Source organism: Loxodonta africana, chromosome 13 (assembly GCF_030014295.1).
Source record: "Loxodonta africana isolate mLoxAfr1 chromosome 13, mLoxAfr1.hap2, whole genome shotgun sequence".
NCBI classification, from domain to species: domain Eukaryota; kingdom Metazoa; phylum Chordata; class Mammalia; order Proboscidea; family Elephantidae; genus Loxodonta; species Loxodonta africana.
Window position 1 is genome coordinate 10,058,153 of NC_087354.1, and position 13,537 is coordinate 10,071,689.

At 48.6% G+C, this 13,537-nt stretch overlaps 1 protein-coding gene across 1 annotated transcript in view; it reads left to right on the forward strand.

Annotated features, from left to right (window-relative positions):
- Positions 1-6,681: 6,681 nt before the first annotated feature.
- Positions 6,682-13,537, forward strand: part of TRPM1 (transient receptor potential cation channel subfamily M member 1) — a 138,142-nt gene continuing 131,286 nt past the window's right edge. The window contains exon 1 of the mRNA XM_064296180.1: positions 6,682-6,687. Within this exon, the coding sequence (XP_064152250.1) occupies positions 6,682-6,687 (6 nt within the window). The remainder of the gene's footprint in view (positions 6,688-13,537) is intronic.

Consider the following 13,537-nt stretch of genomic DNA (forward strand, 5'->3'; position numbering starts at 1 on the left):
AGCTCTTAGGCACTACGTGTGCATTGTCTGCGATCAGCAGAGAAGACCCAAACTGTGTTATTTGTACAACTGCTATTTACACTGATTTGCATTACTATGGTGTCATCTGTTGAATGTTACCACAGCAAAAGAGCAGAGGGGAGGGCAGCCTGGCTGCGAGCCTTCAGCCTTGGCTATAGTGCTGAGCTGCCGCTTGAATGCTTAGCTTGCAGGTGAACCACCCGGTGTCCCCGTCCCATCCTAGTGGACCCGGCCCTGCCCATCCAACCAGGGCAGACATACCATCCCCCAGGGGCCAGCAGTGGCAGCTTCATGGGCACCAACACATCACACATGCCATCAGTGACTGGTGCAACCTTCTCAGGGCCTGGGAGTCTGGAGAGGAAGCCCTGGTGGCAGGGACCTGGAAGGGTGGGGAAGGATGGAAAGCACCATTGAAACTGAAAGAGTGCTACCCTGGGAGCCGGGTGGGCATGGGGAGGCCTGGCTCTGGTCTTCTGGCCCTCTCCTCCATGGACACTGGGCTGCCCCTGCTTAGTTCGTGAGGACCAGACCACGGCACTTGGCAACTTAAGGGGGGACATTGAAACAGCATGTTCCCAGCTACCTCACCCTTCTGAGCTAGCCAGTGGGTGACACTGGCCAAGTCAGGAAGGGGGACTGGTGAAGGGCCCTTGTTGAAATCCCCAGGTTCCTGGACAATCAGGGATGCACTAGTCAAAAGGAAGATGGTGGTACCCGTAGATCATAGGCTATGCGATTCTTGTTTCTCTCTACTTCTTTTTTTATTCTTTTCAAATATTTTATTGTGAAATATAACATTGCTAAATAGTATATAAAACATACGCATACAGTTTAAGAAGTAATAATTAAACAAGCCCCCGACCCCCTCCCAGGGAGAGCCCATCCTGACTTGTGACACTCATGTTCGGACTTGTCTTTATCTTTTCATGTTAGACTCCATACAATTCTTAAATAATATGTTGTTTAGGTTCACCTGTTTCTGAGCTTTAGATTAGTGGAACTACACTACAAATCTTCAGGGTCTAGTTTCTTTGGCTCTGTTGGGCCCTGAGAGTCGTATGTATTCTTGCACGTGGTAGTAATTTGTCTCTTTCCATGGCTGGGTAACTTTCCCCTGTGGGACCACCTGGGAGCAGTGTACTCACACATCCTGCGGGACTGGACGCCTGGGCTGCCTCAGTCAGGCACTTAGGGACATCGGCCACAGACATACTTTCGTGCTTTCCTGGGGCACACAGGTGCAAGTACATGGGATAACCTCAGTGCTGAAGGACTGTAGGAGGTGGACATGCTCTCCTGAGGCACACAGGACCATGGCATGGGGATAACCTTGGTGCTGAAGGACCGCAGGAGGTGGACGTGCTCTCTGGGGGCTCACGGGACCAGTGCATGGGGTAACCTCAGTGCTGAAGGACCACAGGAGGTGGATGTGCTCTCCTGGGGTGCACAGGACCAGTGCATGGGGTAACCTCGGTGCTGAAGAACTGTAGGCAGTGGAAACGCCAAGTGGATTTCTGCTCCTCTCCTCCTATTTTAAAAGGAGGAGCTCAAAAAAAGTTGCCCAATTTGGAGAAAACCTTAGGAATCTGCCGAAGGAGACAGCTGTAGGATGACGGAAAGGGCTGTGGCTGTCCACTGGGGCTGATGATTCTGTGTGCCGCTTTGTCTCTTCTCTCAGGGCCCACTCACCTCCCAGAGCCCCCACCCACAGCCTAACTGCCCACGGCCTCAGTCTCCCCTCTGTGAAACCACAGTGAGGGAGCACATGGTCTCTGTCGCGCCCCCCCCAACCCTCCTTGCCTCAGTTCCACGTGGCGTCACTGTGACCAGGCAGTAGAGAAATGGGGCCCGAAGCTCCACCTGGTTGCTGCTGTTCCCTCTTCCAAGAGCTCCTTTCTCAGCTCCTCCACCCAGCGAAGTCCTCTTCATCCCTCCAGGCTGAGCCCAAACGCCACTTCCCCACCCCTCATTCCCTGTCCCCCCTCCCATTCTCTGGAGGCCATCAGCGTCTTCCAGAAGGAAATACTTGCTCCTTCCCCTCCTCTCCAAGCACATGTACACACTTTATGGTGACAGGTGCTCCACCTGGGAGCCTCAAGGGCCAACTGCACTCAGCACACCTGGAGCTGGCAGTGCCCACCACACCTAATAGGGGCTCCATCAGCTGATATTGTTGAATATGTGAACGCTGGCCCTGAATAACGTACAGGGTAGCCCCGTCGAACCTTTGAAGACCCACCCTCTGACGTGTGTGGTAAGGTGCATCTGTACATGCATGAGACCTTGACCAGGGGTCACCCCTTTCTGCACGCTACGCTGGTCAGCACAGCCCTTGGGGAGCATAGTGAGCTGAGGACCTGTTTGGGACGCCTGGGCCATCTCTTCTTCCTCTTCATCACCCAGCCGTCCAGGCTTCTCTTCACAGCTCTCACATCAGGGCCTGGCCTACCCAGGAACTCTCCTGCCTACCCTCAGACTTGCTCCTTCAGGAGTACCCATCAAGGCTTCCTGCTTCCTCCTCAGACCTGACCCCTCCTGGGTCCATACTTGTCCACAGAAAGTCCCAGGAAGCCATCTTACTGTGGATGATAATATTGTCTGCTCAGAGCAGCCATGAGGACCAAGTGAGAGAGCAGTTTTCAAAGTCTTTGTAAAACACAAAACCAGTGCTGTGTTCCTGAGGGAAAGGTCTCTGTGTCTCATCCGAGTGTGCCCACCACCCGGCACTGGGCAGGGCCTAAGGGAGCAGGTGTGAAGGAAAGGGCAGGTCTTGGGATGGCTGGCCAGGCCCAGGTGTGAATCTCAGCTCTGCTGTCTCCTCGACGGTGGAAGAGGAGATTAGAGACCGTTCAGAATCCATCCACCACACTGACGGGTCCTGGGCTTTAAAAGGGAAGTTTAATTCATGGCCCCTGTGACCCTTTTATCAATTAATGCTCATTGCGGAAGCTTTCAAAGTGTTCACTGACATGACAACATTTATACAAATGTCAAGAATAGACACATCCCTAAAGACAGAAGTAGATTAGTGGTTGCCGGGGGATGTGGGGGAGGGGAGAAAGGGGAGTGGCTGCTAATGGGCTTGGGGTTTCTTTTAGGGGTGCTCGGAATGTCCTGGAATCAGTGGTAATGGCTGCATAACTCTGGGAATGTACTAAAACCCGCCGAACTGTACACTCTGAAAGGGTTATATTCATGGTCACATCAATTTTTTGAAAAGAACAATGTCACTTCCTTTGGTCTGAAGTTTGGATTCTGTTTCTGGGGCTTCAGCCTGGAGGACTATCCACTGCATCCCCAGGGAACTGCAAACCTGGGAGAGAGGGACCCCTGGCCAGGGGAGAGGCCAGGTAAGAACCGAGAGGCCAGCCCTGTGCCTTCCTAGGTTCGGTGGCAGTATAGCACGGGAAATCGGCTCTCAAAGCTCTTCCGTACGTCATGTCACTTGGGTCTAAAACCTTCCCATAGTACAGGTGGGAGGGTGGTCTCATCCTCATTCACAGTTGCAAACACAGAGGCTGGGAAAGGTGGGGAGAGTCCAAGCTGGCCCAGCCTGGCATTCCACCTCATTCTCTGCTGCCAGGCTGGGTCTGCCCAGAGGCTCCCCTGGGGCCAGAGGAGGGAGCCTCAGCTAAACCTCCCAGAAATGGCCTGTTGGGCCCCAGCCAGGGCCTCTTGCAGGCAGTGGGGGTGGGTGGGAGGGTGGAGCAGGAAGAAATGATTATAGGGGTTGAATCCTTTGTGCATATAAAGAAGGGTGGTTTGTGCCATGTCATTTGCCAGAGAGGTTCCAGCAGGCAGGTGCTGCCCCAGGTGGGGCCCACAGCTGCCTCAGGAGTCAGGCAAGGGCAGGTCGTGGGGATCTGTCAATACATACCTGAGGGTCTACAACCACCTGCAGCCATGTGAGACACCAGCCACTGTTCCCACACCCTCAGGGCTCTCCTGGGACCCAGAAATCAAGGCTCTCACACATAGTCAGCCTACTTGTTAATAATAGCAGCTGGTTTGCCTTTTTATACAAGGGTCAAGCCAGGCCCATCTGCGGGCCAGCCGCAGCATGTGGGAGGAGAGTTTGAGATGTCTGCTCTAAATATAAACACAAAAAAAGTGGTTTCTTCTCGCTAAACTCGTCCACAAGTCAGTCATTTCATTGAGACTGCTGTTGATTTTGGCCCAGGAAACAGGACCATCGAGTAAACCAGAGACTCGCCTAGCAGTAAACCAGCTCTTATGTTGGAAACCACTGCCTGCTGGCGTGCCTTTGCACACCAAAGCCACACCCTGGTTTCACTGCCCCACCCTCTCCACCTCCCTCCAGGTGCCCTGACCCATTCCTGCCTCACCTTCCAAGGAGGTCTCCCTGCATGTAGGCTTCTCCTCCCTTCTGCACCCGTCAGTATTGGGTTGTCCCAATCTGTGTGTCAATGAGTGTTCTAGAAGGTCAGATTTGTTACAATCCCTCTCTTGACCCCCCATGCCCTTCCAGCTCCCACCATGTTCTCAAGGGGCTGATACTGCTGTCTGCACTTCCTCAGCCCCCTCCCTCTAAATCTGCAGGAATGTTTTGGGAGTAATACATCATGAGACCTGGGCAACCACCACCTGCGTTGTACAAAGGCTACCTTTGCCAAGCTTGTAGCAGATTCTCTCCCTTCCTTCCTTCCTCCCTCCCTCCCTGCCTCCCTTCTTTCCTTCCTTCCTCCCTCCCTCCCTGCCTCCCTTCTTTCCTTCCTCCCTCCCTCCCTTCCTTTCCTTCCTCCCTTCCTCCCTCCCTCCCTCCCTTCCTCCTCCCCTCCCTCCTTCCCTTTTTTTCTCTCTGTCTCCCTCTTTCCCTCCCTTCCTTCTTCACTCTCTCTTTCCCTCTATCTTTCTTTCAAAAACAGTGGCAAACCCATTTCTGCCTTGCTCTTCAGCCCACTCCCATCTGACTTCCTTCCCACCACTTTCCTGTGGTCCATCCACAGACACCTCATCTTTCGCTGAGGGGCCATTCCCAGCTCCCAAGACTGTGACTGTCCTTCCCTCACTGGCCTTCCTGCCGCAGTCTCCTTTGCTGCCTTCTCCTCCTCTGCTCCGTGCAGCCCAGTCCTGGGCCGTCTTTCTCTCTTCTATCTGCAGTCGCTAGGTCAGCACTCTTGATGATTCCCACTATCTTAGATACCAGCTACACACTAGGTGCCAATACTAGTAAGGCCACCTGCCTACGCAGCACCTCCACTTGGGTGTCCAAGGGACACGTTGGGCTAACACGTCAAAGCAGAGCTCTTGCCTGTCCTCCCCAAGCCCGTTCCCAAGCTACCCCACCTGCATAAATTGCACCACCAGCTGCCCAGTTCTTCAAGCCAGAAACCCAGGGGTCATTACTGCCTTCTTCCCCTTCCTGCATCCTCATCAGTGTCAGTCCCAACCCATTTCCCTTCCTTTCCTAAATATCTGCAATCTTTCTACCCTGCTCCATCTCCGCACTGCCACACTAGCCAGGCCTCCACCATCTCTTGGCTGGGCCACTCCTCCAGGCTTCCTACTGGTGCCCTGCCTTCCCTTTGCCCACATATAAGCCATTCTTCCTAAGATTATGTTACTCCCCTCTTACTCATTATATGGCCTAAAGTCCCTGCAGGATGTTCCCCGCCTGCCTCTCCACCCCAAGTTGTGCACATTCTCAATGCCCCTTGGCAACCACTCCCAGCTCTTCCTGCCGCAGAGCCTTTTCACACACTATTCCCTCAGTTGAGAATTCTTCTCTGATATTTAAGTTCTCAGTTTAAACATGTAACATGTTTAGTGAGGCCTTCCCTACCTAAAGAGCCCTCCCGCACCCCACATCCACACCCTGCACCCTTCATACCTCACATTTATCCACTTTGCACTCTGACCACAACTTGCAGTGCTCTAGTTTATTTTCTCGTTTCCTGTTTGCTGCCTGTGTTACCCACTGGAAGGTAAGCCCCATGTGGGCAGGGCCATGAGTACCTGGTTCGCCTTGTAGCCCTGCTCCCAGCCTGTGCCAGGTACATGGTGGGCACTCACACAGCTTCCACAGCATCAATCTGGCAGCCTGGTCTCTACTCACATCTCACAAAGAGAAAGCCCCCCCTAAAACATTTCCCTCACAGTGGGCACTTTCCTGCCTTGCACGGTACCATCCCAAGTGAATCCTGCCTAGATGAGGGATGGTGCAAAAATCCGCCCTCTCCCTTCCACTCGCCTGCTCCTCGGTCCCACCCTGCCCCTTCAGTCACATGGGTCCCCTCACTCACTCCTGCACTCCCAAGCCCGTGGTCACTCCCACTGCTTTGCCTATGCTGTTTCACCCACCCTGCTCACCCCCTGGCCCCAAATGTCTTCTGCCCACCTTTGCAAACCTTGCTTATCCTTGAGGCTTAGCTCAAGCTCCTTCCTCCGCGCTCACCTGCTCTGAACTCCCAGGGCCTGGCGGTTTTTGAACCACCAATTCACCCTTGATGACCTACTGCCTCTGCTCCCATTAGGCCTCTCACCATTTGGCAATAGAATAATGATCAAAATTTCCAGTTAAACTGCATACCTACCAAATACCTTATGGGTTATCCCAGCTGGGGCTCAAGGCAGCTCACAGCAGCTTCCATCTCAGAGAGGAGAAAACCACAGCACAGAGAGCATGGGGGCGTAGGGATGGCGGTGAGGTGAGTTCTGCCTCCAGCAGGACCTCCAGCGTTGGCTCGCTCAGCCACGCAGACAGACTGCCCGCTGGAACGGGCACTTGGGTCCGTGGGTGCCAGCTTTCGGCATTTCAGCACCAAAAAGAAAACAGTCGCTGTCGAGTAGGCTTCAACTGATGGTGACCCATGTGTGTCAGAGTAGAACTGTGCTCCTTAGGGTTTTCAATGGCTGATTTTTCAGAAGTAGATCTCCAGGCCTTTCTTCTGAGGCACCTCTGGGTGGATTTGAACTGCCAACCTTTTGGTTAGTAACCTAGTGCTTGACCATTTGCCTGACACAGGACTCTATCATCATGCACTTTGTTGTTGTTAGGTACCATCAAGTCAGTTCCGACTCGTAGTGACCCCGTGTACAACAGAACAAAACACTGCCAGGTCCTGTGCCATCCGTATTATGCTTGAGCCCATTGTTGCAGCCACTGTGTCGATCTGTCTCCTTGAGGGTGTTCCTCTTTTTCGCTGACTCTACCTTAGCCAGCCTGATGTGCTTCTCCAGGGACTGGTCCCTCCTGATAATAAGTCCAAAGTACATGAGACAAAATCTCACCATCTTTTGCTTCCAAGGAGCACTCTTGCTCTACTTCTTCCAAGACAGACTTGTTTGTTCTTCTGGCAGTCTGTGGTATATTCAATATCCTTTTTTTTTTGTCTTTCTCTCTCTCTCTCTGTCTTTTTTTTTTGTTTTAATTGTGATTTAAGTGAAAGTTTACAAATCAAGTCAGTCTCTCACACAAAAACTTATATACACTTTGCTACCTGTTACTCTCCCCCTAATGAGACAGCCCACTCTCTCCCTCCACTCTCTCTTTTTGTGCCCGTTTCACCAACTTCTAACCCTCTCTACCCTCTCATCTCCCCTCCAGGCAGGAGATGCGAACATAGTCTCAAGCGTCCACCTGATCCAAGAAGCTCACTCCTCACCAGCATCCCTCTCCAACCCATTGTCCAGCCCAATTCCTGTCTGAAGAGTTGGCTTCGGGAATGGTTCCTGTCCTGGGCCAACAGAAGGTCTGGGGACCATGACCACCAGGGTCCTTCTGGTCTCAGTCAGACCATTAAGTCTGGTCTTTTTATGATATTTGGGGTCTGCATCCCACTGCTCTCCTGCTCCCTCAGGGGTTCTCTGTTGAGTTCCCTGTCAGAGCAGTCATTGGTTGTAGCTGGGCACCATCTAGTTCTTCTGGTCTCAGGATGATGTAGTCTCTGGTTTATGTGGCCCTTTCTGTCTCTTGGGCTGGTAATTACCTTGTGTCCTTGGTGTTCTTCATTCTCCTTTGATGCAGGTGGGTTGACACCCATTGATGCATCTTAGATGGCTGCTTGCTAGCGTTTAAGACCCCAGACACCACTCTCCAAAGTGGGATGCAGAATGTTTTCTTAATTGAAAATATTAAGCCAATTGACTTAGCTGTCCCCTGAAACCATGGTCCCCAAACCCCTGCCCCTGCTATGCTGGCCTTCAAGGCATTCAGTTTATTCAGGAAACTTCTTTCTTTTGGTTTAGTCTAGTTGTGCTGACCTCACCTGTATTGTGTGTTGTCTTTCCTATCACCTAAAGTAGTTCTTATCTATCATCTAATTAGTGAGTACCCCTCTCTCACCCCCCCTCCCCTATCTCATAACCATCAAAGAATATTTTCTCTGTTTAAACTATTTCTCAAGTTCTTATAATAGTGGTCTTATACAATATTTGTCCTTTTGCAACCAACTAATTTCACTCAGCATAGTGCCTTCCAGATTCCTCCATGTTATGAAATGTTTCACAGATTTGTCACTGTTCTTTATTGATTTTTTTTTTAGTATTCTATTGTGTGAGGTATATTCAATATTCTTTGCCAATACCATAATTCAAAGGCAGCAATTCTTCAGTCTTTCTTAATCCATGTCCAGGTTTCACATGCATATGAGGCAATTGAAAACACCATGGCTTGGGTCAAACTTACCTTCATCCTTAAAGTGATGTTTTTGCTTTTCAACACTTCATACAGGTCTTTTGCAGCAGATATACCCAGTGCAATAAGTGGTTTGATTTCTTGACTGCTACTTCCATGGGTGTTGATTGTAGATCCAAGTAAAACGAAATCCTTGACAACTTCAATCTTTTCTCTGTTTATTATGATGTTGCTTATTGATCCAGTTGTGAGGATTTTTGCTTTCTTTATGTTGAGGTGTAATCCATACTGAAGGCTGTGGTCTTTGGTCTTCATCAGCAAGTGCTTCAAGTCCTCTTCACTTTCAGCAGGCAAGATTGTGTCATCTGCATGTGGTAGGTTGTTAACGAGTCTTCCTCCAATCCTGATGCCCCATTCTTCTTCATATAGTCCAGCTTCTTGCATTATTTTTTCAGCATACAGATTGAATAGGTATGGTGAAAGGATACAACCTTGACACACACCTTTCCTGACTTTAAACCACTCAGTATTCCCTTGTTCTGTTCAAGAGACTACCTCTTTGTCTATGTACAGGTTACTCATGAGAACAATTAAGTGTTCTGGAATTCCCATTCTTTGCAATTTATCCAAATTTGTCAGGATTGGAACAGTCAAATGCCTTTGCATAGTCAATAAAACATAGGTAAACAACTTTCTGGTATTCTCTGCTTTCAGCCAACATCCATCTGACATCAGCAGTGATAGCCCTCATTCCATGTCATCTTCTGAATCTGGCTTGAATTTCTGGCAGTTCACTGTCAATGTACTGCTGCAACCGTTTCTAAATTATCTTCAGCAAAATTTTACTTGAGTGTGATATTAATGATATTGTTCAATATTTTCCCCACTCTGTTGGATCACCTTTCTTTGGAGTGGGCATAAATATGGATCTCTTCTGGTCGGTTAATCAGGTAGCTGTCTTCCAAATTTCTTGGCATAGATGAGTAAGAACCTCCAGTGCTGCATCTGTTTGTTGAAACATCTCAGTTGGTATTCCCTCAATTCCTGGACCCTCGTTTTTCTGTCAGTGCCTTCAGTTCAGCTTGGAATTCTTCCTTCAATACCATTAGTTCTTGATTATATACTACCTCCTGAAATGATTGAATGTTGACCACTTCTTTTTGGTACAGTAACTCTGTGTATTTCTTTCATCTTCTTTTCATGCTTCCTGGGTCATTCAATATTTTGCCCACAGAAACCTTCAATATTGCAACTTGAGGCTTGAATTTTTTCTTCAGTTCTTTCATCTTGAGAAATGCCAAATGTGTTCTTCCCTTTTGAATTTCTAACTCCAGATCCTTGCACATATCTTTATAATACTTTGTCTTCTTCAGCCGCCCTTTGAAATCTTCTGTTCAGCTCTTATTATTTCGTCATTTCTTCCATTCACTTTAGCTACTCTATGTTCAAGAGTAAGTTTCAGAATCTCTTCTGACGTCTGTTTTGGTCTTTTCTTTCTTTCCTGTCTTTTTAAAGACCTTTTGCTTTCTTCATGTATGATGTCCTTGATGTTATCATGCAATGCATCTGGTCTTCAGTCATTAGTGTTCAATGCGTCAAAACTATTCTTGAGATGGTTTCCAAATTCAGGTGGGATGCACTCAAGGTCATATTTTGGCTCTCGTGGACTGGTTTTATTTTTTTTCATCTTCAACTTGAACTTGCTTGTGACCAATTGATGGTCTGTTCTGCAGTCAGCCCTGGCCTCATTCTGACTAATGATATCCAGCTTTTCCATTGTCTCTTCCCATAGATTTGATTCTTGTGTTTTTTATCCAGAGAGGTCCACGTGTATAGTCGCCATTCATGCACTAAAGCATTCAAAATAATTATTTCTGATGGACAGGGGTATTTCAGAAGAATGGGCAGTTTCTAACCCTAATGGGGGTCTTAAAGGGCTTGTACATGAACCACAGGAGGCCCCGCCCTCTGTTCATCCTTTGCAAGAACAGAGTGTGACATGAGTAGGGTCCTACCTGTGATGCGGCACCTGTTGCATGACTAATTTATTAGGAGACAAGGCAGTGTCAGCTCAAAGATGTGATGGCTTTGTCATTACCTCGGCATTCTCACTCCAGGAGCAGGTAACGCGTCCGGAGGGGAAGGAAGAGGTTGAACTTTCTCTGGGCAAATTTGGTGAACTTCCTTTTGCTCTTGGTGTGCACACTCCTGGGCTAGAATGGGCTGAATAGAACAGGCTGCCGCAAGGGTGTTAATAAGAGTGGAGTGGTCTTGGCAGTGCTCTGCCCAGGGGATTCACTCATTCATGTGGTTATTAAAAATATCGAGCATTGACTCTCTGCCAGGCACTCCTGGGAGCACAGGGGATATAACAAAGAATGGAAAAGGGTACGCTTCCAGGTGTTTGAGTTGGAGAAGGAGGACAGAGATCAGTGTGAGGAGGTGTTATGAAGAGCCCAGAAGCAGGGCCAGGATGAGATGAGATGGGGGGTCAGGAAGGTTGCATTGAAAAGGAGCCATTTGAGCAGAAACTGGAATGAAGCGAGGGCTCGATTTGTATGTCTTTCTCCTCCCCGCCCCCCCCCAAAAAAAAGTGCAGGCAAAGAGTGGCTGCTGTACCTTTTATTTACCCTCGGAATGTTCTAGAGCATTTTTGGAGACAGTATTAACTTGAACTATTGAACTAAGGACATTCTTCAAAACTAATCCTTTAAAAACTAATGGTTAACACTAAAGCAAAAGCATTTTCCCCCTAGGGAAAGTATGTTAGTCACATGCTAGCTTTTCCATTACAGAAAAATGGATTTTAAGTGAAGCAGAGAGACGTGGATTGAGCCTAGAGTAGGCTGTGGACACCAGCTGCACTTGCCGAGGGCCACAGCAAGAGCTGATGCTGAGCACTCTGAAAAGCCCCCTGCTAGGTTTAGAGGGCAAAATGCAAGATGATGCCACAGAGAGATCATGCACCCCCTGTACCAGGGCGTTAAGGAAGAGATGGAACCCTCATGTGACGAGGACATTTCAACACCCATCTGTAACAAAACAGACTTACTAATAAAAGCAAACAGCATGTGATTGCTCTCCAAGCATTTTCACCCACCCCATCATAAAATTCTGAAGGGCAGGTGGCATTTTCCACTTTTCATGCTTTGGGACCTGAGGCCAGAAGGATCAAGTGGAGTGGCTGAGCTGGACATGGGTTTTCCAACTCCCTATGCTGTGTTGGCTGCTGTGTTCCCGGGCACTGCCTCATCCTTGGTTTCATATCCTAAGACAGTGCAAGGTCAGGGGAAAATAATGTGAGGATTTGAAAAGCATTAACAGGCCAATACAGAGCCCTAGTGGCACAGGGGTTAAGTGCTTTGCTGCTAACTGAAAGGTCAGCAGTTCAAACCCACCAGCACCTGTGCAGGAGGAAAGATCTGGTGATCTGTTCCTGTAAAAATTACAGCCTAGGAAACCCCATGGTGCAGGTCTCTGTCCTATAGGGCCACTATGAGTCAGAATCCACTCTACAACACAATGGGCCAGTTGTCCAAACAAAAGCAAAATATGACTTGAAACTCCCAATAGACGATCCCTTAGTCAGGGGGAGCAGGGAGAAGGGGTTGGGATGAGGGGGTGACCTGGAGGGGGTGACCTGGAGGGGGGACATTTCAGTGCTTTGAAATCCCAGGGCCCCACCAGGCACTGCCTGAGCTCAGAGGAGAGCCAGTCAGAGGTTGACCCGAGTAAGGGATCGGGATCAGAAAGAGCTGAGGGCAGAGTCTATAGGGCAAGGATGAGGTGTGGGGCCTAGCAGGGATAGAAAGCAGGGCCTGAAGGGTGGGCTATAGAGGATGAGGCCAAAGGGGTGGGGCATTCCATTCTCATATCTCTTTAGCTTCTGGAACTCTTCCTCAGTCTGGCTTTGTCTCTCATGGTCCTGACATTTGTGAACAGTACAGGTTAGTTATTTTATAGGCTGTCCCTCAGTTTGGGGAGTCTGATGTTTCCTTGTGGTTAGATTCAGGTTATGCATTTTTGGTAGGAAAATTGAGTTCTTCTCAGTGCATTATATCAGGAGCCTTATGAAGAATGCTTGTTCCATTACTGGGATGTTCACTTTGTTCACTGGGTGGTGTTCATTGATTTCTCTACTATAAAGTTACTAACTTCCCCTTTGTAATTAATAAATATCTATGGAAGCTCTACCACTCACCTATCAGCTTGTCATACTATGGTTGCTTCCACCTGGGATGCTGGAAGCTATGCCACCAATATTTCAAATACCAGCAGGGTCACCCATGCTGGACAGGTTTCAGCTGAGCTTCCAGACTAAGACAGAATAGGAAGAAGGACCTGGCAGTCTACTTCTGAAAAAATTGGCCAGTGAAAACATTATGAATAGCAGCCAAGCACTGTCTGATATAGTACTGGAAGATGAGCCCCTCAGGCTTGAAGGCACTCAAAATATGACTGGGGAAGAGCTGCCCCTTCAAAGTAGTTGACCTTAATGACATGGATGGAGTCAAGCTTTCAAGAACTTCATTTGCTGATGTGGCACAACTCAAAATGAGAAGAAACAGCTACAAACATCCATTAATAGTCAGAATGTGGAATGTATGAAGTATGAATCCAGGAAAATTGGAAGTCATCAAAAATGAAATGAGACATATAAAGATCAACATCCTAGGTATTAGTGACCTGAAATGAAATGGTATTGGCCATTTGGAATCGGACAATCGTATGGTATACTATGCCAGAAATGACAAATTGAAGAGCAATGGCATCACATTCATCATCAAAAAGAACACTTCAAGGTCTACCCTGAAGTATAGTGCTGTCCATGATAGAATAATATCCATATGCCTACAAGAAAGACCAGTTAATGCTAATATTATTCAAACTTACATACCAACCACTAATGACAAAGAT